The following is a 24044-nucleotide window of genomic DNA, read 5'->3' on the forward strand; positions in this document are numbered from 1 at the left end:
TGTTGTGTGAGCAGGATGTGTAAACATGTTGACGGTCACAATAGTGACCGGTGGGACAATACATTTTATCTAGGTGTGCTTATTTAAATACATACCACATTCGTCCAATTCCAAATTTCTTCCTTTTTAAGATTAATGTTGAGTGTGGTTCTTGATCTGTTGGACTTAATGATGGCCAGACAAAATATACAACAATGTAGTTGTGAGAAAAATGGAATCCTTACTGATTTTGGTAGTGGTGGCTTAGACATGGACTATAAGGGGAAAATAGGTCATTTTCTATGCCTGATTTTGAATGCATATGATCAGTTCATGGGAAAAGAGGATGATCTCCCCTTCCACATGTGGCACTCTGTTACCACCTGCAAACGTTTATGACGAGGGGACTACTGACTCTTTGATGTACCCTTTAAAACTAAGAGGAGGTTGAAAATCATGAGGTTCTCATGACCTCATTTGGAGAAACTGCTGGTCCACTAGAAAGACAGCAATATTTTCATAGTAGAAACAAAGATGAGAAAGAACTACACAGAGACTGATGTCAAATAGGTCAATGAGCACATGAGAGGTGTAGACCTTCATGACCTAAACCACTCAAGGTACAGAATCTTGATCAGGTCCAAGAAGTGATGGTGGCCCATCTTAAAAGTGCACCTGTAACTCTGTTAATCGTTTTCTAATAGATGACTGTGTGTTTTTTAAAACTCAATTGTTTGTAAAAGTTTTGTGTTTCTTTTTCTTGTTAAGTTCTGAGTTGGTCAGTTTATCTTGTAACTGGTGGGTTGTCTGCAGGAACCCCCACTTTGTCTGTGTCAGTCACTGTGACCTTGATCAAGAGACCAATTCACCCGCCATGCCTGCCGGTGGTAGTCAGAAGACCTGGTGTTGCCAGGATATGACTGCCTAACTGCTGTCAAACTGTGCCAGAGAAGCTGTAGCTACAATATATAGCTTACTGCTAAATATTGTAGCTTACTGTTATTATCAGTGTGTGAATGTGTGTGTGAATGGGTGAATGACTGTGAATGTGGAGAAAAGCACTTTCAGGTCATTTGGACTTGATAAAGAACTATACAAGTACAGGCCATTTACCTTTTAGATATTATTTTAAAAATGTGTCATAGGAGGGACGACTGATTCACCGACCTTCTCAGATTGTGGCTTACTATCTTATACAAAGGTTTGGCATAAGGTCCGTAGGTCATGGAAATAGATCTCAAATGGACACTTTGCTTCAAGATGTGACCAAGACACTTATTGGTCAGTCAATGAAAGAATCGCTGGCCCCACAGTCCAAAGAGATGTTGCTTTTGCACCACTCATGCCTGGGACAAATTCAAGGCTTTATTGCATATTGCTTCAAGAAAGATCGTGGAAAGTAAGGAGGGGATGAAATAACCCAAAACTGAAGAATACCAAAGTCACCAAATGGTGAGAAGGAGCCAAACAACTGGCCTCTGATGCCAGGCCTTGGGGTCCGGTCTCCTGTAACTTTCAGGTGTGTCTCTGGTCCCTGTCCCTGATTCAGGTGTATTGAAGAGGAGGCGGATGGAAAAGATGCCTGACCCGGGCCCTGGATCCCTGGAGTTGAAGGCCCCTGGACTAAGTTTATTACTGTATGACAGTCTGACTGACAAATGTTCATGATTTCCAATAATATAAATGAAGGCCTCTACTATAGATGTTTGTCATGAAGCGGTGCGGTGTGAGGTGGTGAGGCAGACGCTTGAGACCCAGGTAGAAATGAAAATGATGATTTTAATGACGGGAACACAGTCCAAACAACGAGCAGCAGGCAGATGGACACGACGACTAGACATTGACAACGACATACAACGACAAGGACCCGACAAGGAACAAGGAACACAGGTGGAGTTAAATACATGGGCGGGTAATCACAGAAACGAGACACACCTGGGAACAATCAAGGGGAGGACAGGACAACGAAGAGACTCAAGGACACAGAAAACTCTAAATAAACACAGAAAAACACAGATCCTGACAATGTTATCTTTATGATCTATGTTAATGGGATAACATAACACTACAACAGACTGAAGTTCAATATAACTATGCATAAATTCTCAAACATTCAAATTTACCTTGGTTTAGAATATACAGATAGTCAAATTTGTACTTTACAGAGTAAATGTTTCACTAAAGTAATGTTGTGGAAAATATATTCAAATAAAGAAACAATGTTCACCTTTTATGATCTTTTCTATTTGGAACAAGCACTTTTAGCTCATCTTAGTAAGAACGCCATATTATCCCACCGGTCACAATTATGACCGATCATAAAACACACTTTTTCATATATTTTTCCACAATTTATTTTAATGATTTCCCCTTGATTAGTTCAAAGGGCTATAAATGACATCTGATTTTAATATTTTCATGTTTGGGAAACATTTGGGTTTAAATGGGTTAATAGAAAATGTAGTTTATGAAAGGGTATGGTTTTTTTTTTATATGTCGTGTACTGAACCAGCATACCTCTTCGCCTCACTGAAACACAATAATAATAAACAATAAATACATTATAAATTACGATTTAATTACGGAATATTTGGTTATACTGTATTTGATAATTAGTATCAAATATAACCAAATATAACAACCAAAATGTAATACCTCCCCACTCACAGAAAAAAATAGAAAATTTGAGTGTACATTTCTTGTTATCATAAAACATGCAATCAAGTAATGCACATCCATATTTGCAGAGAATATGTCATACTGATGGGAATGGTGAACCATCAATGCACCTGCAATCCGTGGCAGTTTCTGATATGGATGACATGGGCAACCATGGCAGCATCCTGCGACGCAAGCCGCAATTAATGAAAGGTGAAGATAAAGGGGCATTCCACCAAGGTCCACCTGGAACAGTCTTGGCCAAAAGCTGATTGTGACATTAATGTTGCGGTTTGCTTTTTTTTTTTTTTTATTAATTTCCACTGAACAGTATGGGGGCTGCACAGTGGCGCAGTAAGTAGCACTGTTGCCTTGCAGCAAGAAGGTCCTGGGTTCGATTCCCGGCCCGGGGTCTTTCTGAGTTTGCATGTTCTCCCTGTGCATGCATGGGTTCTCCAGCTTCCTCCCACAGTCCAAAAGCATGATTTAGGTTAATAGGTCTCTCTAAATTTCCCTTGGTGTGAGGGTGTGTGTGTGTGTGTGTGGTTGTTTGTTCTGTCTGTCTCTGTGTTGCTCTGCGACAGACTGGCGATCTGTCCAGGGTGTACCCTGCCTCTTGCCCAGAACGTTAACGTCAGGAGGCACCAGCCCCCCTCCTGACCTCTCTAGGATGGATGGATGAACAGTATGGCACAAGTCGGTGCGGATCGGTGTGCTATTTTCCATTGTAAAAGCGGCCCAACATTCCTAGGCCCCTTTCGTTGACCAGCACAAAATCGTCACGCTAGTATGATGCCACGTTAGGCATTTGGGTTTAACCCTCCCTGTCCAGTGAGAGTCTAACAGGCAGTGGAAGCACTTTTTTTTGGTCACCTCTGTGGTTAAGGTCTTTTTTTTTCTGAAGACTATTTGATTGCAAGTCCTTATGGAAAAAAGTCCTAAGATAACAAATTGTGAAAAAATGTTAACACTGCTCTTACTTCCTGGATGTTTTGTGTAACATTCTCTGTAAGCAGAAGCACTTGTAGCATAAATCTAAAGGATACAGAGTTTTGTTTTGCTTTAGCAATTACATACGCTCAACAGTTTACAACGATGGAGGGATAGCTCAATAGAGTTGCACTCTAAAGCAGCAATAATATTACTATTTCAGCCTAGCCTAGCTAACCTATTTGTTTATCCCTGCAGGCTGCTTTGAGATTCCCAAATGAAGTCCATACTAATTGCGACATCGCAAATGTAGGATGAATCTCTTGTGACACAAATGCATAACCATTAACACGCACACCTACAGACACACATGAGCATTGACACACAAACACAAAACCTTTCTGCTGGTGTTTCACGCCGAATTCGTGGTGCATTGAAGCATGGCGTTGTTAGTTTTGCAGTTTGAGTCACCTGGGGCTACACATGTCCCGTTTTGTTAACCACTGTCATGGGCCACAGTGTATAGTCTGTGGCAGGTGATGATGCTCCCTTTTTGTGTGTGTGCGTGTGTGTGTGTGTGTGTGTGTGGGCGTGTGTGAGTGTGTGTGTGTGTGTGTGTGTGTGTGTGTGTGTGTGTGTGTGTGTGACTAAGAAACAGAAAGAGATGCATTCACCAACACGCTGCTTAGGATTTCTGTGTGCCCATCACCCCCCACACCTAGAAACTGAAAAGTGGGGAACAGAGTCATGCTTCGGTACAGGTGTTTTTTTCTGACAGCCCCTGTTTCATGCTGATAGCGCTCAGAGACCAATATCAATATTTGTCATCTCACGAAACAGGAAATGAACGAGAGCTGCCTTTTTCTGCAGCCCTCGCCAAAACACTGAAGTCCCTCTCATTATGACTGCGTCTCATCATGCCAGTAACCTTTGATCACCTCCTCAGGTATCGCTCTGAAACACAAGATACCGTTCCTGCACTTTTTCACACTGTGTCATCAGAGGTGGGCAGCAGCCAGTTACATTTACTCAGCTAAATTTACTTAAGCAGCTTTTTGGAAGCAATATACTTTTAAGAGTAGTTTTACTGCAGCATATATCCTTTTACTTGAGTAAGCAAGTATCACTATTGTAATGCCGAGATCACACAGTAAAATTTTTATTTTTTTGCCAATTTTAGTACCAATTTCCCTCTTCTGAGAATCTTCAAGACAACATCATGGCCTGTTGTTAAAGGGGCAGTAACATGTAAAATCATTTTGTTAGTCCATCATCTAAACCATACCTAGAGTTTTGCTTTAATTCTTACATGTAGGTTTGAATAATAATCAAGATGCAGCTCCTCCTTGAAGCTTGAAGCTGCCTCACAGAGCCACAGTTCCTCATGACCCCATTTTCTCTGTTAAATGTGGTCCACAAATTATCTCCAGTGTTTCTTTCCAGTCAGTCATGTTTGTTTTCTCTAAAACTCATGTTTGGCCTCGAAGGGTTTTGCGAGAATGTCCATTTTGCATCTGAATGTTGGTGAGTGAGATCTGTTCTTTTGTTGGTGGTGTGTTGTCTGGACACCACACGCTGTACGACCAAGTCTGCTATACCTGAGATTTTTTATCGTTGTGTGTGTGATCTCAGATTTTGAAAATCAGCTAACAATTTTTTAAATCTTGCCACTGTGAACCTGGAATTGAGTAAAACTCCTGGGACCTCTACTCACTCTACCTCCTAACAGGCTTCTCACAGGACTGAATTCCATCCATCTTTCCATCATTTTCAGTTTTTTCTCTGACTAAAGAAAAGCTCTCGGATGATGTGTTTCGGTCTCAATTTCCTGCAACCCAAGAACTTAAAGACTCAAAACCATGTAGTATTTTCATTTCACTTCACAACTGTGTGTCACTTGCTATCAACGCTCAATTAAAACATGGTGCCGTTTTGGAAAAGTTTGAGGTTCATGAGTGTCTTCATGGTGCGAATAGCTTTTCTTTTTTGCTTTATTTTTTTTTTTAGCAACACAAGGTGGTCTTCAGCACAGGGAGAAGTAGTTGTGGCATCCCTACGTGTGATCAATACGAGGATCTTTAGCTCAGGGCCAAATAGAATTAAGAATTGCTTTCGGATAATGGCAGTATCGACCGGCGCTCAGCAAAGCGTTTCTAGCTGTGGCAGGTTAATTCCCTTCTATGAAGGTGTACAGTCTGAGTCAGGTTGGATGGTCAGAGTGATTCTCTACAGAGTGCTGCTGGTGCTCTGGCTCTGTGTACGCTCAGCAGCCACTCTCCCCACTTATGAAAGCGCTGCAAAGTGACTTATGACCCGTTCATTGGATGCTCGGCCATCCAGAGGTGAAGAAATTCTGGTTAGGGCTTCACAAAAATAGACGGCACTGATCCACTTTCCGCTCCTGCAACACTGTGGAGCAGTTCATCCTCTCCCCATGCGGCTGTACCCAGAGGTCCGGAGGCGGCCCATGTGCGCGACATGTCATTGGTTACAGGTCACTGGGCCTTCAGTGCATGAAGGTAAACATCGGAATAGAACAGTTACAGGTTAGATAAAGCCTGGAGGGAAATGTCTGTTGGAAAGAATCGAGCCTCCACAAAAGGCAAAGTTGATGAAGTCCCTTCAACAGCAAAACAAATTCAGGCAAAATGCAAAATAAATGGTGCGAGCGCTTCGCCTCCCTTCCAGCTGATGCATTTTTTAAGCTGAGTTCTCAGAGCGAGCGCTCCTCTTTTCGTATTCCCTCTGTGAATAAAAGTAACCTACCTTGCTCATTATGTGAGACGTTGAGGTGTTTTGATGTTTTGGAGATGAAAATGCTTTGAGATGAAATATTCATTCTCTTTAGTTGGCTTAATTATGTATGTGTCCACTGTCGGGTTGGAAAAGCCGCCGCTCCGGTGAGGCGTGTTCCCGGCGTGCCTCGTCGCCATTGGCCCAGAATACATCACGTCCTTATTACAGCGAGTTCCTGGCATGCTCTCGTATGCAACCTTATGGAAATATTAAATGAAGGAGCTGCACACCTCAGTGGACACGCTGAATAAGCATGAGTGTCTCTTGTTCCTGACTCATGCGGGGAATATTGGGCGGATTGTTGTTTGATTCTTACATTTTATCGGCCACTGCTTCAATGGCCGATAAAAACTTGTAAATTTTTTTAAAAATCAAAAAGGACTGATTAGTCTTCAGTTTGTTTCTCAAGTGACTAGAAACACGACGAGGTTGGTGTGGAATGGTAATTTCCCCCTATAGATTTGGTTCTGCTTTTGGTTTTCTGTGAAACATTGATGTTCAGATTAGAAAAATGATAAGACTTTATAAAAAAAATTTAAAAAACAGCTTAAAATGATTAATTTATTTACTAATGGGGGGCAAAGCGTTTGAAAAAAATAATAGTCCAGTAGTCCTTGTTTCCTCCATTAGATGGACCAGTGGTCCTCACTGCGGTTCGGTGGAGTCAGAGAGCCTTGGAGGTTGTAACCTTTTCCAGACTGAAAGATGTTTATATTTGCGTTTCCATTAGAAATATGTTCAAAACTTTGTCGATATTCTGTTGACGTCCAAAATTGACCAATTGCAGTATTTCCATGAAGTAAGATATGCAATTAAAATCACATGTGGGTAAGTCTTCTCACAGGATCAGTCATTAAAAAAGTACGGCAGCAATGGATGTGAACACTTACATGAGATTTAAATGATTCAGCCGCAGCACTGGCAACCATCTATCAGCCAATCAGAGGAGACGTCGGCGTCCTACTCAGGCGGTGGAGCGACAAGCGGCTTGGGGACGGCTGCGTATGCTGCATGTTGGGAACATGATGGTCTGTGATTTTACAGAAGAGCGACGGATTCAATATGTTCGAGTGACAAAGTCAAATTTGGATGGACTGTACGATGTTGTGAGAGTTCTGGTGGAGCCAGTGGCACGCTGTCCAAGGAGGCCAGCGCCTCCAAATGAAAGTGTTGCTGCTGTTTGCAAACCAGTGTGATGCAAAAAAAGTGTTTCCATTGGAGTTTTGCAAAATATACCAATTTTGAGACTGCCGAAAAACCACCTACAACTAGTACAAAACCCTTTTGTCAATAAATTTGTTTTTTTGACATTGCTGTGTTTTCTTTCCCAGGAGGCATGACAGAGAACTGAAAGGAGATGAGAACCGGCAGGAATCACACAGGAAGGCAGCGGTCAGGCTATTCTCATGACATAAACCAAAAAACATGGTCAATCACAAATATGTCATTATTTAGAGAGGGGTCCACCCTACAGGCCTCCGAATAGCTTCACAACCAACAAGCTAAACATTCTCTATATATTTCTTCAAAAGTTAACAAAATCTGCTTACACTTGTTCACAGTAGCAGTTCTTGCATGAAAGGCAAGCTTCTCTTTTTGGCACGCCCAACAACCAATTAAAAATTTCCTCTACTAATCAACAATCTGCGATATCTGAAAGTGAGATATTCATTCACCTCGGAATCCTTCAGAAGGTCCAGATTACTTATTTTGTTAGTGGATCTGCCTTATATTAGCTCCATATTACACATGTGTTTTGCCTGTCAGACTTTTAAAACCATATCTTGTGACTGCAGCTCATCACCATTCCAACACACTGAAGTCAAGCCCTTGCGCTCCTTCCAAAACCGTAAAACATGAAAATCAAACACGAATCCATCTCACTTTCACTTTTCTCCAGATGTCAGACGACGTTTTGATTTACAAGGTGCTGCCTTTATCACGTCAGGTTTTGAATGGGAACCTCCGCTGCGCTCTCAGCTCACAACCGTGGAGGTTGAACGCTCTTGAGACGTTCGGCGTGAGGAGACGCTCAGGTGACGTTTAAACCTGTGTGTGTCTGGAAGGAAGCAGTGGTCAGTTCAACACGGCACCGATTTCTTTTGTACCGGCAAAATGTTTCAGATAGACAAACAAGTTGTTTTATCTGGCGAAGGCAGCCCAGAGTTTTCAGTTCTATTATTTAATGAAAAATTTGGTTTTTAATCCAAAACCAGGCCGTGTGAAGTAGAGCTCCAGGGCCAAAACCACAGCAGAAAAAAAGAACACAACGGCCAAAAATAACATCTTGATAACTTGGAAGACTTTTTGGAAAACTATTCTGTGGATTAACGAGACAGAAGTGAAACTTTTCGTAATGAAAGCAACATATTACATCTGCTATAAACCTAACTAAGCATTTAGGCTGAAAAACAAACATTACATTGACAGCCAAACATGGTAATGGTAGCATGATGGTAAGTCTGGTTTATAGCCGTTTTTGGGGTTAAAAAAGAAAAAATGGAGTCATGGATCTTACTTCAGCAAAAAATAAATTGCTCTTATCTTTGGTTATACACAGGAACAATGATGTGAACTGCTTAAATAATTTCAGGGTTTTGAAATGGCCTAGTCAAAGTCCTGACAAATTAGACTAAACTGACCCTTTTTTGCTCAAAAATCCTCCACGTTTATGTAAATGCTGCACTTCTAATTTCCATAAAATAACTAAGCGTCCCCAAAAGCTTTTTAAACCCGTCTTTTTTTAGAGAGAACAACGTTTCTCAATGGGTTCTATCTTTAAAAATATTTACCTCTAAAGCCTCTCTGGTTGCTGTGACATTATCAGTCATTTCCTGTGCTGGATTTTCATGTCAAGCCTCCCAAAGACTCACCAGCTACCCTTTTTCAGAACCTCCTGCCGGTTCTTGTGAAGGTGTGGGTGGCCTTGGACTGGTCCTGAACCGGTCGCTCAGACGCCGAGCTGTGAAATTACACGAAGCCACCAGCCTAAGGCCCGAGGCAATCCTCTCTTAATGAAAAAGCGTTTCACAGCGAAGGCTGCTCGCTGCAGTGGAGACAATCTGTTTGACAAGCAGGGCTTAATTCGGAGAGGTTGAGTTAAGGGACACCGTGGTAATTGCTGGTATTTTGGATGTTCGTTTATAGCGCTTCTTCGTTCTTCTTTTTTTTTTTTTTCTATGCGAAAAGAAAAATGTTCCGACGTTCTGCGAGTGCATGTGGGAAAGGAGTAGGTGTGCGGCATTCACATTCATCCAGTGAAAACAGCAGTGGGCTCTCACAGATCGAGACATAAGGACACACACAAACATAAACCACCCACACACCATTTGCTCATACGGCGCACAAACGCCCCGGCGGGTTTCACTGTAACAGTGACCTGATAAAGAGATTCGTATCATCAGATCCGCTTTGTACTGAGAAGTCAAACGTCATTTATAGGTAGAGACGCAATGAAGAATTCTCTGATTGTTTTGGCGAGTTGTTGGCTTTAAAAGGGAATGGAGATCAAGTTATTTTTGAAGTCAAAACAGAGTAAACATGCTATAAAAAGGTTTTTGCATAACAGAATTTTTAAAAACTTGTCAAAGGGTCGCCTTCAAGGGGCGGTGTGATGTATTTTCCACGTATGTAGTGCAATTTTATAGCACAACAACAACTATGTTGCCTTCAGTTGTCATAAAAAGGCTGTGTATATCAAATATGACTTAAAAGAAATTTGAAATTGTAATTTAACGCCTTGAAATTGGGCCTCTGTCTCTTTAAAAAGTCCTGGTCTTTCTAAAACTTCGCCCTCAGAAAGTTGTCACAACATAACCCTATCCAGTGGCTAAAAAAGGGGAAAAAATCATTTAAAAAATAATTGAGCTTTAACTAAAACATCCCAGGCTGAATACAATAAAAGATACAATAAGACTAAATAAATATAAAATAAAAATAATAAAAAAAAAAAATATATATATATATATATATATATATATTTTTTTTTTATATATATATATATATATATATATATATATATATATATATATATAGCTACATATATAGTATATGTGCAGCCTCCTCATGTCATGTCTGTACAAATTTCAGCCAAACAACTCAGAAATTTTGAGATTCATCTCTGAAACGTTCCAGAAAAAAAATGTTGAAATATCCAAGTTTGAAAACTGGAAAATCTTTGACTTTCTGAATTTTTCTGAATTTGAAAAGTTTAACTCAGAAATTTCCAATGTTTTTCTTAAAACCTTTTTTTAGATCAATCTCAAAATTTCAGAGGTTTTTTTCTTGGAAAAATTTCCATTTTGAAGTTGAGAAATGTCCTTGCTTTTTCTAGAAAACATCTGAGCTTTATGCTCAAAATTTCTGAGTTGTTCAGGGGAAATTTACTCCTCTTTTTTGTCCTATCTCTGATGCCCATGATTCGCCGTCGTATGTCTGAGCTTGATAGATGTGAGAACCGCTGGATCTTTTCTAGAGAACACGCGTTCGCCACGTCAGCCCGGCTAACCAGATCATCTGATTGCTGCCGTACTCCACGCTTGACCCTCATTAATTCGCTGCAGACAGCTGGAAGACAGGTCCAGGAATAACACCCTTGGAGACTAAGTTTGACGTGTTCACAGGAGTACGGACTCTGTTCCAGCCAGGACAAACGAGCAGTAAAACGCAACAGAGGCTCCAATAAATACAGCATAAATCTAAACTGGGCTTTCCAGAGGGCTGCTGTCTGCCTCTGGACTGGAGCGGGTCCGTCTGCAGAGCCCGCTCCAGTGTGTGTGTGTGTGTGTGTGTGTGTGTGTGGACACATCCAACACACACACACACACGTATCCATAGCCAAAACAAGTATATATGTTGGCGTGCTATTTGGACAGGCAGTGTTACGGCAGCCTACAGGTCAAAAGGCCACCCACCCCTGAGGAATCATGGGAGTGTGAGGCTTTGTCTCCATTACAGTCTTCAGTGCTGACACCCACCTTAACCCCGAGGGGGCTACCGGATCCTGATTGGTGGCTCACCGCAAAATAAAAATAAAATAAAATCAAAAACCAGGGGAACGGGAAGCAAAGAGGGACATTTTTATTACTCCAGCCTGTTCTCACTGTTTGGAATGTTTCAAAGCGGTTTCAGGTAACCCAGTGTTCCAAGGGATTCATGTCCCCAGGCTTTCATTTTGCAATAAAGAACAGAAATACATCCCCTTAAAAAATAAAATAAAAAAAAATTTTCATTTTGGCATTTTACCACAAGCCTGAAGTCTGTGTTTTATTGGGTTTTTATGCGACACGCTTTAACTGGACCGTTCTGACATGCAATCACGCTTTGATCTAAACCATTCCATTCAGTTTTCTGTGAACCAGAGTTTTGCGTACAGGCCAAACATGTAAGCCAAAACAAATGCATGCCACACCATTCAGATTGCTATTTGAAATGAATGTTTGAAAAGCATTTAGGAATTTCCTTTCTGCTCAGACACAATCTCTGCAGATGATCCTCATAAATATGTAAGATGGCAAGCAGCTTCCTTAAGAAAACATAAAACATGAAATAAAGCTTGTGGTTCAAACTAAATTAAATAATTTAAATAGTTTTTTGTACATGGAAACTCCTTATGTAAGATATGAAAAACATCCTGTTTATTTTAGCTTTAACAAATGACATTTAGTTTGTTCATTATTTACTGGTGCAACAAACTATATGGGATAAAATTTGGTTTTGTCATTGATGCATGTGCCATGCTATAATAATGTTTGTCTTTTATATGAATACTGATAATGAAATTTTGTTAGTACACGATGTACCTCATTTGAGGCGGTTTATGTCTCTGTTACATTATGATGAATGATGAAATACCATCAGGTCCATTTCAATGCTTTTTCACTCAGTAGGATTTATGGGTTGGCGTTAGTAAAACTATAAAATAAAATAAAAATAACAGAAATATTTTTATTCATCGAGCCTGACAGAGAAAAAAACTGGCTGTTCATTTTTCAAAGTCATATTTTTATCCTGTCATTCAAAGATCATAGTTCCAAACTAGATATTTAGTTGACGATAGGAAGCTATATTTAGTTTCCAAACTAAATGTTAAATGCTGCTAAAATGGCACATCCTAACTAGCTAACTAGCTGGACACATCAAGACAAAAAGAATTGATGATTTAAAAACAGTTACTTGAGTGACAACTGGGACAATTCAGTCTCATCATGATGAATGAGTTTATACAGTATATATATATATATATATATATATATATATACGTCTGCAAAATTTTGACAGTCCACTTCCACTAATTGGCAAGCTAATTTGTTCATTAGCTAAATATTTAGCTTGCTAACGAAAGATTTAGCTAGCAGCCTAAATTATTTAGTTAACAAAGGTAAAAAGGTAGTTCCAAGTTAAATATTTAGTTTAGAAAATAAACATTTAGTTTGAAAATGTTTACTTTGGGATTTAAATGTTTAGTTTAAACATATTCTGTATTTAAACTATATATTTAGCTCAGAATTATACATTTAGTCGGGAACTAATTATTTTGTTTGCAAACTAAATATTTATATATCTAACAAAATCTTTCATCTGTAAGCTATATATTTAGTTTTAATATAAATATTTTCCCTATTAATTAAATATTCAGTTTGGAACAATGACGATGAAAATTTGATTTGAAAAATTAACATAATTTTTTTCCACTCGGGCGTTTTGCACAGCTAAATGGTTGCCACGGGAGATTAAAAGATTTCTCTAATATGCATGAAAGAATGAAAGGAACACTGCATGTGTGTTGTTGATGAGGGAATGACTTTATAACATGATGTAAAGTTCACAAAGGTCGATTTTACATAATGCTGCCCCTTTAAAAAACAAAATTAGAAAACAAATTCTGACTTAGTAAACATGCTTAAAAAAAAATTAGGACCTACTTTTGTCCCACAGTGACTTTCTCCCTCACTGTTTAGCTAATGCTACCACTTACAGAATTGGTAACTACTCTCACTTCACTAAATACAGAATACAGAAGAATAGCTCCATACACTGCCAAATGTGCATAAATCACACATATATTTGCTGTAGCTTCAACTTCAGCAGCAACAGAAGTTAAAGAGAAACAGGAAGTGGAGAAAGAAGAGTGACAGAGCGAAGGCAGACAGTTTGACCAGGGGTGGCTGACCCCAGTGCAGGAGAGCTGCCATCCTGCAGCTTCTCAAATGGCTTGAATTCCCTTGTCAGTGTCCAGTTATTCAGCCCTGCTGAGGCCTAGTAATGAGCCATTCTTTTGATTCAGGTGTGATGGAGAAGCAGTGGTGCGTTTAAAAGTTACAGGACTGGACGTGAGAAACACCTAAAACTGCACTTCCTGTTCTAAACCTTAGATGGCGCTGCAGATAACATCTGCTGGTATTCAACAACTAATGGTAGAAGAAAAGTTAAAGAGGCTGGCATTCCTAAAACTCAATGCAATACAAAAATGCTTTATTGATCCCAAATGGAAATTAAATGTTCTTGTAACTCATATTAATTTAAAATTCTTCAATAAGTTATTATAGATGGAGATGCGTGTAGCAGTCTGTGTTACAGCGATTTTAAAGAGGCCTCTGACTGAAGACACTGCGTTTTTCTAAGACAATCTCATGAAGAGGATGGTGAGGGATTTCTGGCTTCAGCTGTGATTTTATTTTAGCTTTTGCAATGTTAACCAGCTGCTCCCCGCTGTATGCCACCCTGTTTCTATGGTTACGCATCATAACAAAAGAGAAGAAGTATGAAAAGTATTGGCAAAAATCAGCCCAGCTACAATTCACCCAAAACCAAGAGGAACAGTAGTCCAAAAAAGAATGCAGTTTCCCTCCAAGGAATGAAAGTTTGAAAAAAGTAAAAAATCTCAATGAGCGTTAGCGGCGCAATTCTAGAATTCTACAGACTGAGGCCTCATCCCTGTACATTTTTAGCTGCTATTAGTAAAGGGGAGATGGAAATACATGTTAGTCTTTTCAGATTCTCAGAAGCAAAACATTTCATGAACCATTTATCTTTTTCCTTCCTATCCAGTGTGAGTGTTTCCATACAGGATAAATGTCCTCTGTGACTGTTTGAGGGCTCTGTTATTTGAGGAGACTTCTAAACGCAGCAGAGAACGTCTGAGTCGTGTTTTTGTTCCCAACTTTTTTCTGAAAATAGGTTGTTTTAGGAGTGGCTAAACTCAGAAGAACATGTTGGCTACTTCCTGTCATAAGGAGGCGGGGGAAAAAGAAAAACAAAAAAAAACGCCGGAAGCGAGCGAAGAATACCGTGTCTTTAGACTGACGTCTAGTCCCCAAAACATTGGCATTGTTGGGATTCAGAGTCTTGACAACTTGCATTCAGCTGCAGCTGAATGCTTGAGCTGATATTTATTTTAGCCGCCTTCCCCCCGTGGGGCCGGCCTGACCTCAGGAGAACGCAGAGAGAAAACTCTCAGGCTTGCATCGGGAGGTGTTTATTTGCATATTGTTGTAGGGTTGGGATTGGAGGGCGAAGGGCCCAACATCGTCCCTTCACCCTAAAAATGATCTTTTCTCATCGCTACGGTATCCGTTGCACCGACAGCCCCCCCAAGTAGAGAGCTTTGGTCTGTATCTTTTATCCGGAGGAGAGGCCTGGCTGGGATCCTGCCTCGTTGGGGGTTGGTTGGTTGGTTGGTTGGTCTGGTGGTGTGAGGAGGGGAGGAGGACCTCACATTTAGCTGCCGTCTCTTGGGAGAGATTACGCAGTTCAGTCTCTCTCGATCACTGCCACCGCCTGCTGCTCCGTCCTCTGAACCGTCTCTTGCACTTTCTGTTCCTCTCTTTCGCTCTCGTTTCCCCCCGATCCTCCAACTCATCCATTCTCCCCTCCATCCTGCTTGTGACACAGTTTGGGACTCTGATGTATTCAGGACAACAGGGGCGTGTCTAGTAGTTTCTTCTTGGGCTCGTGGGGGCACAGACACACTAACAACGCAATTTTCTTTAACTTCTCTCCAGTTTTAAATATTTGTTAAAACTGGCTCTATGTTGTGATAGTATGGCATGAGACATATAATCTCTTCTGCCTTTTCCCAGTGCTAACTGGAAACAACCAATCAGAGCGAGGAGGAGAGTCTTAGCGCTGTCAATCAGTGACGTGTGGTCACCTGTCATCATGGAAAAATAATATATATTGATAAAATAATTTAGATTTCTATTTTCACCCTGTGTTTTGTACTATTAAGTATTTATTTTTCATTAACCTTAACCAATATTGATTATTTTTTCTTCAAAATTGCTGAATTTTCTTAATTTCCGATCCAAATGCTCGGAAGCGAAGCCGGTGAGGCAGCAGCAAGCTGAGCCTCACCTGGGATTGCGCAACCTCTCGCTAACTGCACCGGCTGCCATTCTGTGGGATCATGCTCCTCCTGTCTGTACGTCACCAAAACCATGGTTAATAAACACACCTGTTAGAGCGACAGAGAGTGGTGATGTGGCTGATTCCTGCTCTTGTGACTGGAGAAGGTGTCGCTTACAAACCGCTTAGTATGCGACACTGTTTCTGTCCAAGAAGTTTACTGTGCGACTTGAGGTACAAGCTCATAAAAATGGACCTCTGCGCAGACGTCCTGCTTTGAGTCCGTGCGGATCTCTGTGGACTGAAGTCCGTCTGAGTGTGTTACGGCCTTTGCCAGTTCATTGCAAAGGCAATGAACTGCGTTCCCAAATTTGTAGCTACAAGAAGGGGGAAAGCTATTTTGCATCATTATTTATAAATATTTTTTTCAGTCTGAAGGTTTCGATTTGAAATGCTGATCTATGTGCACTATGAAGAGTGATTGACAGCTCAGGTGTGGGTGGCCAATCAGATTCCCCCCCCACCTGAGCTGACCCTGTGGCCACGCCTTCTGCAGGACATCCAGCTGGTTCTCTCAGCTTACAGCCCAGATGGCGTGGAGTTATGGCCGCCCAGCCCCAGCAGCCCCGCTCTCTGATCCCCGCCGATCCCGTGTGGAGCGCCGTGGAGCTCAGCCACCACTCACATTAATCTCCTAAACGATCCCGGACCTAAGAGGATCAATACTCATTTTCAGGGAGCAGCATGATCCCTTAATGTAGTGGAGGATGGCTGCTCAGCCCTCACTTTTTGGCCCCCTCCATTCCGCTCCTCTCTGCTTTAACTCCCTGTCGGAGGAGCAAGAGTCAGCCCTTCATTTCATTTCATGGCCCACTTTAGTTAAAACAATATCTGGCTTTTATTACAGATGTCATTACTGAGGTGAACAGCGCCTCTGCAGCTGGACTCCTGATAAAAATGGCCTCCATCTTCATTAGCCGAGGTATTTGCTTTAGTGTGAGGTGGCTGGTTTTACAAAATCAGATCCATGTCTTGTAATTGCCCTCTGTGCACTCCCATTCATCCAGATAAGAGAGGGGTCACAGGGCAGCGATGGGAACCATAGCTAGCTCCTTGATGCTCCAGGTGTTTTATTCTAGTTAAAAAATAAAATAAAAATAACACACACACACACACAAATGTTTTAGTAGAGTTGGTTTGTGGCTTCAGTTTCAGTTCCAGCTTCTTTAGCATCATTCATTCTCAAACTTAAATCTCATTTTGTATTTGTTTCTTTCGTAAAGTGACTACACATGAAAGGCTGAAGGGTTTTGGATCCTTTCGCGAATCACTGGAATCGTCACTCTTTGTTTTCCACAGAGGCAACGAAAATGACTTCATGTTAATAGCGCTTTGATCCAGGGAAAATGGGAAAGATGCTCGTTTCCACTGGATGACATGCCGCCCACTTTTTCCAGGTCTCCGTGCACTGGGCGAAGCGCCGCTTCGACCGCACGGTTAGCTGGCCGTCTCATCATTGATCTTTGCTGATGCACGCAGTTTCTGGGGCCTTCTTTTCTCCTTCTTTTATTTCTCTCTCATCTGCAAAGTTGCCGAGCGAGAGAGCCGGGCAAACCCTCCCCGACCCAGCTCTCCGTGTCTCACAGGCAGGCTGCTCTGGTGGGAGAGGCCACCTGGAGCAAGTTTGGATGTGTTGTTTATGCTAAAGCTATTACTCTGTGTCTGGGCAGGCTGCCCTGAGAGCTGGAGCGCTCGCTCTGCTGCTACTGAATTATTCACCCAGGAGATCTGCCATCCTCTGTATACACGCTGTCACATGTAGCTGAATGATAAGCTGATTGTCCGGCAATGAGGGCTTTTGTTGTATTGTCCCTCTGAATGCTAAATTTATATCAAGCTGATGTTATGTCATAAGGGAATGTGTGAGTTCTTAAATCACAGAGTCTGACAAAGGGAGTCCAAATATTTCCGCGCACAAGATAACTACCGTTCACTTCTTTCTGAAAGCTCTTCCACTTCCATTCAGATCTCATCTTTTTTATTGAGGCTGCTTAGCTATCGGAGAAATGCAGCCGACACTGCCGTGGAAATGTATTTTCCCCAGCTCACAGGTTTCTGTTGTTTGATTTTTGATGCAGTTTATTGTTTCAGATTGCCACACAAATGAAATTTAAAAAAAATCAAGCTTTAATTGATTTTCTGAGTCTACCCAAATCAAGTAATTGAAACCATAAATCGAATAACTGGCTGTGGCAATACTTGGCAAAAAACAACTTTCACCAAGTGTTGGGGAACTGGTAATGAGTATCTTACATCACAGTCGAGGAGCTCTGGTCCACTTTACTTTGAAAAGTTGTTTCAATTTATCCGATGAGAGGATTTTTGATCCGGACTGTGACTAGGACATTTAAGCTTTCATTTAGCTGGTTTTTTTTCCTCCATTTTTTCTTTTTAGGAATTCAGAAGTGGCTTTCAGGTATGCTCCAAATTATTAATCATTACTTTATGTTACTCTAGTTAATGTTACGTTGTTACGCTACGCTACATTATGCTACATTATGCTACATTACGATACTTTATGTTATGTTACGCTACTTTTTGTTACAATACTTTGAAATACACTACAATATGCTACTTTTTGTTATGTTACGCTGCTTACATTACGCTACTTTGTTATGCAACTTTATGCTATGATACATTACATGATGACACGCTACTTTACAATATGCTACTGTACGTTATGTTGCATTACTTTTCTTTACTTTACTTTACACTTTGCTACTTTATGTAATTTTATGGTATGATACTTCAGGTTTATTATGGCAGCAAAAACAATGTAAGAGAAAATGATAGAACGATGAACATAAACATAGAAAAAACTGAAAAGTAAGTAAATACTCAAACAGCGAATTTGTATAGCTGCACAGAAATTTTCAGTTATATGACCATTTTCACAAGATCCTTCAAGATTTTCTGCCAGAAAATCGAGATTTTGCTATAACAGATTCTGTCTTGCTATAACAGATCCATCTGTTATAGCAAGACATTAAGTTCCTGCAACAGCAAAGTAGCCCCAGATCATCACACTACCACCACCATGTTTGACTGTCAGTCTGATGTTGCTTTTCCCAAATGTTTGTTAGTTAGCACATCAGATGTAACAGGACAGGCTTTTATGGGTTTTTACTAAGCTGTCAGAGAAAGTGACTGGTTTCTTTCCTGTTTTCTGTAGCATAGAGTTGCACTGCTTTGTCCCTCCTCTACTTGTTGCTGTGCACTGCTGGTCAACTGGATACAGTAAAGGCTACTACTGTTAATAAGAAAAGTAAGCTTGGCTATTTGTCAAATTCTCTGCTCATGAAAAACACGAGTCATGCTGTAGAAGTCTTTAGGTTCTTATAGTGAGAATGTCAGACTGAGTGTAAGGCTATGCGCTGTGGTTGTTGTTCCTCTTCGCTAATATTAACCATCATCAGCTTCTAGAAGAGCTGAAGCTAGGCAGCAACTGTGACTCCTCTTTCCTTTTGTTACAAGTCATGGGACCTCAAGCATCATTTCCTTCTGCAGTGAGTTTGTGAACTAAGTGCCCTCATCAGTGCTAGCATCCACAGGAATTCACCTCAAAACATGTGATCCTGTGTGTGTGTGTTTTTTTTTTTTTTTTTCCTCCACCGACACAGAGAGCGCTGTGATAACGCGCGGGTGAAGGTATGAGATTGGACTGCGATTGGACGCAGCCTGAACCTGGGCTCGCACATCGCTGTCCTCTTCATCGCTGCGCCTGTGAGCGTGGCTGGGCAGAACAGCGGGGTCTTTCTTCACGAGGAGGATGGAATCACTGATGACAGTCTCATGACCTCTTTCTCCATTAACGCACATGTGCTCCGTCTGCTGCCTTCTTCCCCCCACTGCGCATCACACACACATACAAACACAAACAGGTTGCCAGGTTAGGCTGGAGGGGAAAATACATTGTTTAGATAACTAGATACAATTACTTTATATCTGCAATGGTTAATTATCACTTAAAAACTTTTTTTTTTTTTACTTCTATCCACGGGAAGAAAAGTCTACTGTGGCTGGCCAAAGGCATTAGCAAACAGTAGCTGTGTTTTCATTACAAATGTGCGATATTCTGCTAATGTCAAAAAACACAATTTCGGTGTTTCCATTAAATAAGAAATGAAATTAAAATTACTTGTGAATAAGCCTGTGCACGCAACAAGTCATTTAAAATTATGGAAGCGATGGATGTGAATAGCTATATGAAATATAATCATAATTCAGTCATGGCGCTAGCGCTCATCACCTCATCCTAGCGCAAAAACGTTTAATCGGAAAACTTTAATTTTTTACTGTTTTTTTCAAAATCGTCTTGCTTCTGCCAAGGTAATTTATTTTCAGAATTTCATTTTGCACAATTTCATGGATAATGGAAACGCAGTTTGTGAAGGTTTAGGACTTCCTTGCTGGATTGGGTGATCTTTTAAAACTCCTTAAATCAGTTCTGCTGTTTCAGTCTAAGATGAGAAAACTTTTTATGCACATTGTATCTACTAGTAAAAAAAAAAAAATAGCACCCTTTTAACAATAAAATTAATTGGTTACTAAGGGAACAAGTAGAAAATAGGCATAAAACATAAAAGGAAATGAAATATAGAATTATTATGGCTCTGATCAAAATCAGTTAAGACACAATTGAGCCACTATAAAACAAATCTTGTTTTGATTATATTTCTTTTAAAAATGGCATGTCAAAACTTATTTTGAATGCTTACATAAAATATTCACCTCTTTAAATGTTTTACACCTTTTATTGATTTTTTTCAGAAGATCAACATAATTTGTTTTTGACAAAAAATATACAAAAAAGTCATGTTAATGTCAAAGTTAAAACTGATTTTCGCAAAATATGATATTAACGAAAAATATGAAACATCAAATAATTGACTGCACAATTATTCATCCCAGTCAGTTGGTTCTAATAGTAGCTGCATTTCCATTGACAATATAATTGCACGTATTTGAATTACAAAAGTAAATTGTGGGAACACGGCAATTTCCAAAAAATTCACTTTTTTGCGCTTGGATGAGGCGTTTTTATTTTGTGGTTGTATTGACATTAATGCTTTTCACAAAATTGCAAAGGAAACACTTTTTCCACATCTCACAAGTCATGTGATCAGTCACTGGATGTTACTACTGCCAGAAAAGACAAAGAAGACAACAGGAAGTAGGAGGAGAAGGATGACTGCATGTTTTTGAATAACTTATCACGTGAACAAACTTATTTGTGTGTGATTTTGATAGCATTTCTTATTTAATGGAAACGCTGCAATTGCGCAATTGTGTTTTTTCGACATTAGCGGACAAACAAAAAAATGTTGCACACATTTGCAGTGGAAACACAGCTAGTGTGCATCACTTGGAGAAGTCATAGTAGGCCATAGTATTCAAAATATATTGATGCTTAAAGACTTAGTTTGCGTAACTTAGTGATATTACGTAGAGATACAACAACAAATGAAAAATAAATCAATGGTAGGAGCTAACATGAATCACTATTGGTTGTTTTAGCTGAACTTAGCAATTTAGAACCTCTCAAACATCTCATGTGAGTTGACTAGAACAATGAGTTTTTGGGTATTATCAATATGCAATTTCACAACAGACTACATTTAATGCTGTTCGGTTTAATGTTCAATAATTGAAGTCTAGAAACTTTGCTCGAGTCTGCCGGTTGTATCATTTCACCACACCAGTTAACCATGCATCTTTTGGGATAATTTTCAAACACCTACAAAACCCTGGAAACACATTAATGTATCATCTTCGAAGTTGCTTTACAACTGATCTTCCAAAGGTTTACTTCAGTTTTGACAGAACTGGGGAGGACCAACAAATCTCTACTGACTAGATGCACTTGAGTAATCACAGTTTTTTTTCCAAATCACAATGTTAAGTAAAAACTTGGTATTTAGACAAACAATCATCTGGATTGTCCAAAATGTGAAAAACAAATGAAGCACTGGAAATGTAACATGACTTTGGTGAAAGGTGCACTTAGCTGAGGGGTGGCCCCAAATTCATTTCTTCTTAGGGCCCCATACAACTTTTGGCCGGCTCTGTTTGGCAGGGTTTTTTTTTTTTTTTTTCCCTTTTTTTTTAATTCTAACAATTCAAAACTATTACCACCACTAGGTAGCGGAACTACACCTTGAAACAAACTGCTACATTGTGTTTTATACACACAGGACGTATACTGAGAGTAAGGCAGGTAACAGAGTAAACAGCCAGCCCCTCTCCTCTCCCACATTCAGCGTGTTTCTGGGGAGATAGGGGAAGGTAATGCCGTAAAGCCTTTTTGTCGTAAACCAGGTGCGGAGAAGAAGGGGAGGTGAAGGCAGCGAGGGAGGTGGTGGTGGAGGAGGAGGGGGAGAGGGGGTGAGAGAGGAGGTGACTCTCCGGCAGCATTTAGACACAACGAAAGGATCATGGCGGATGGCCCCAGGTGTAAGCGCAGAAAGCAGGCGAACCCGAGGAGGACCAACGGTGAGTAAAAACTACTTCCTACGAGGAGTTTTCCCTCCCCGGCGGCTCTTCTGTCGCCGGCTAATTTGGCCGAAAAGTTCAGCAGTGTGTGAGCGCTGCTTTTCTGACGCTGAAAGTGGTGCGAAGTAGCGGTGTGGTGTACCGTTATACCTGGGTCGCGACTCTCCCCTCCGCCTAGCGGTCCGCCGCACTGGGGACCGTTATACGCGCACCTCACCGCGCTGGGAGCGCAGCAGCTCTTTCTGCTCACTTTACTCTCATTTATTCAGCCGAATACACATTTAGCACCAGAAACCCGGGAGCATTCATTGATTTTAACCGTGTTTTGTCGAGTTAGAAAGCCCACCGTAAAACTCGGACCTGTTTCTGTTGGGAAACGGGATAAAACGCTACCTGGTCGATCCTCAATGGTTATCTTAAAACAGTTTTGGTGAAGAAACAGCATTACATTTTGCCAGGTGTTTGTTTTGGAACGCTTTTGAAATTTGTTGTGCCGGAATAAATAGGAATACAACTGTTTAGTCCGCTCTTATTTAGTCCACTCCGAGCAGGTACAGGCTTGTTGCTGAGCTACAAGGGGCGGACAAACTCCCTCGTTTCTGCCTTCCATTCGGCTGCTTTATATTAGTCCTATTCACGACACCACAGTTGCGTTTTAAATAAAACAAAATTAAGAGAAAATAAACCTTTTTAGTGTTAAAGCTGGATTTGAGCTGTCATTGTTTCCAACTCATTTGCATTTTTGCTCACGTTGTTTCGTAAAAGTGTTTTCGTTCAGTGACTTTTATTTTATTGTTGAAATGATAAAGTATGGAGTGAAAGCTCAGCAGAAAACACGGACGGGGTGACCGGGGTTCCGGAGAGCGAGGGATATCTCACGCGCTGTTTGAGCTCAGCCCATATAAGGAGAGCGGATCCTCTCCTGTCGCGCGACGGGAATCCTGATTCTCGTAGGACCACGGACGCGAGCGAACCTATACATGCGCTCAGTTTTCCCTTTTCTGTTGTCGCTACATGTCGCTGATTTATGTATTTGTGAAGCTCTACGTGACTACGCTTAACCTAAAAGGTGCGATATTAGGAGCTTTGGGGGATTTTAAGTTGTTATCTCTCTATAACACCAGTGTTAAATATTAAAATAAGTGTTATAAATGTAAAATTTCCATTGTTTGCTCTTTATTACCCGTGAATTTACTTGACGGAGGAAGTTGTTTTTATCGAGGGGGTTCACTATCTTTCTGTCCGGCATGCGTTGGCCTGTATCGCCGGGTGTAACTCACAGGAACTGAGGTAACGCAGCTGTTTCGGTGTTGTTTCACTCACTGTGAGCCCATGTTGCTATAACAGTAATCCGTGGGTAGGGAAAAATGCGACCGCGTGGTGTTGTGTGTTGCGGGCTTGGCTGTCCTGGGAGTTTTCTGTGGACAGCAGCAGCAGAAGACTTAGGATTGTTTTTCTGCTCTGTTTTTACTCCTTTCTTGTCATATTTGACTATTTCTGTCTCTCTTAATGGGGGCTTTAAAACTATCTTTTGTTCATCTTACGGAGTCTTTTTAAACTTTTTATTAGATCTTCTTTATTGGCCTCCTTTCTTTAAGTTAACTGTGTTTTATTAAACCTTTCAGATTATCGACAGAGCTCTATTGATATGCAAAGTCCCCCTTTTTTGACCAAACAGATGCCTTTTTCTGTTGCTTTGCCCTTTTTTGCTTCAAAGAGCTGTTAGGACTTTCCCCCTCCCCTGTGAGGGGCTGACAATCTGTCATGTAGATCAACTTCCCTGC

At 40.7% G+C, this 24044-nt stretch overlaps 1 protein-coding gene across 1 annotated transcript in view; it reads left to right on the forward strand.

Annotated features, from left to right (window-relative positions):
- The first annotated feature begins 22133 nt into the window (after nucleotides 1–22133).
- zeb1b (zinc finger E-box binding homeobox 1b) overlaps nucleotides 22134–24044 on the forward strand; it is a 61067-nt gene continuing 59156 nt past the window's right edge. Inside the window, exon 1 of the mRNA XM_028005284.1 lies at nucleotides 22134–22260. Coding sequence (XP_027861085.1) covers nucleotides 22203–22260 — 58 coding nt within the window. The 5' untranslated portion in view covers nucleotides 22134–22202. The remainder of the gene's footprint in view (nucleotides 22261–24044) is intronic.

This window comes from Xiphophorus couchianus, chromosome 21 (genome assembly GCF_001444195.1).
Source record: "Xiphophorus couchianus chromosome 21, X_couchianus-1.0, whole genome shotgun sequence".
Taxonomy (NCBI): domain Eukaryota; kingdom Metazoa; phylum Chordata; class Actinopteri; order Cyprinodontiformes; family Poeciliidae; genus Xiphophorus; species Xiphophorus couchianus.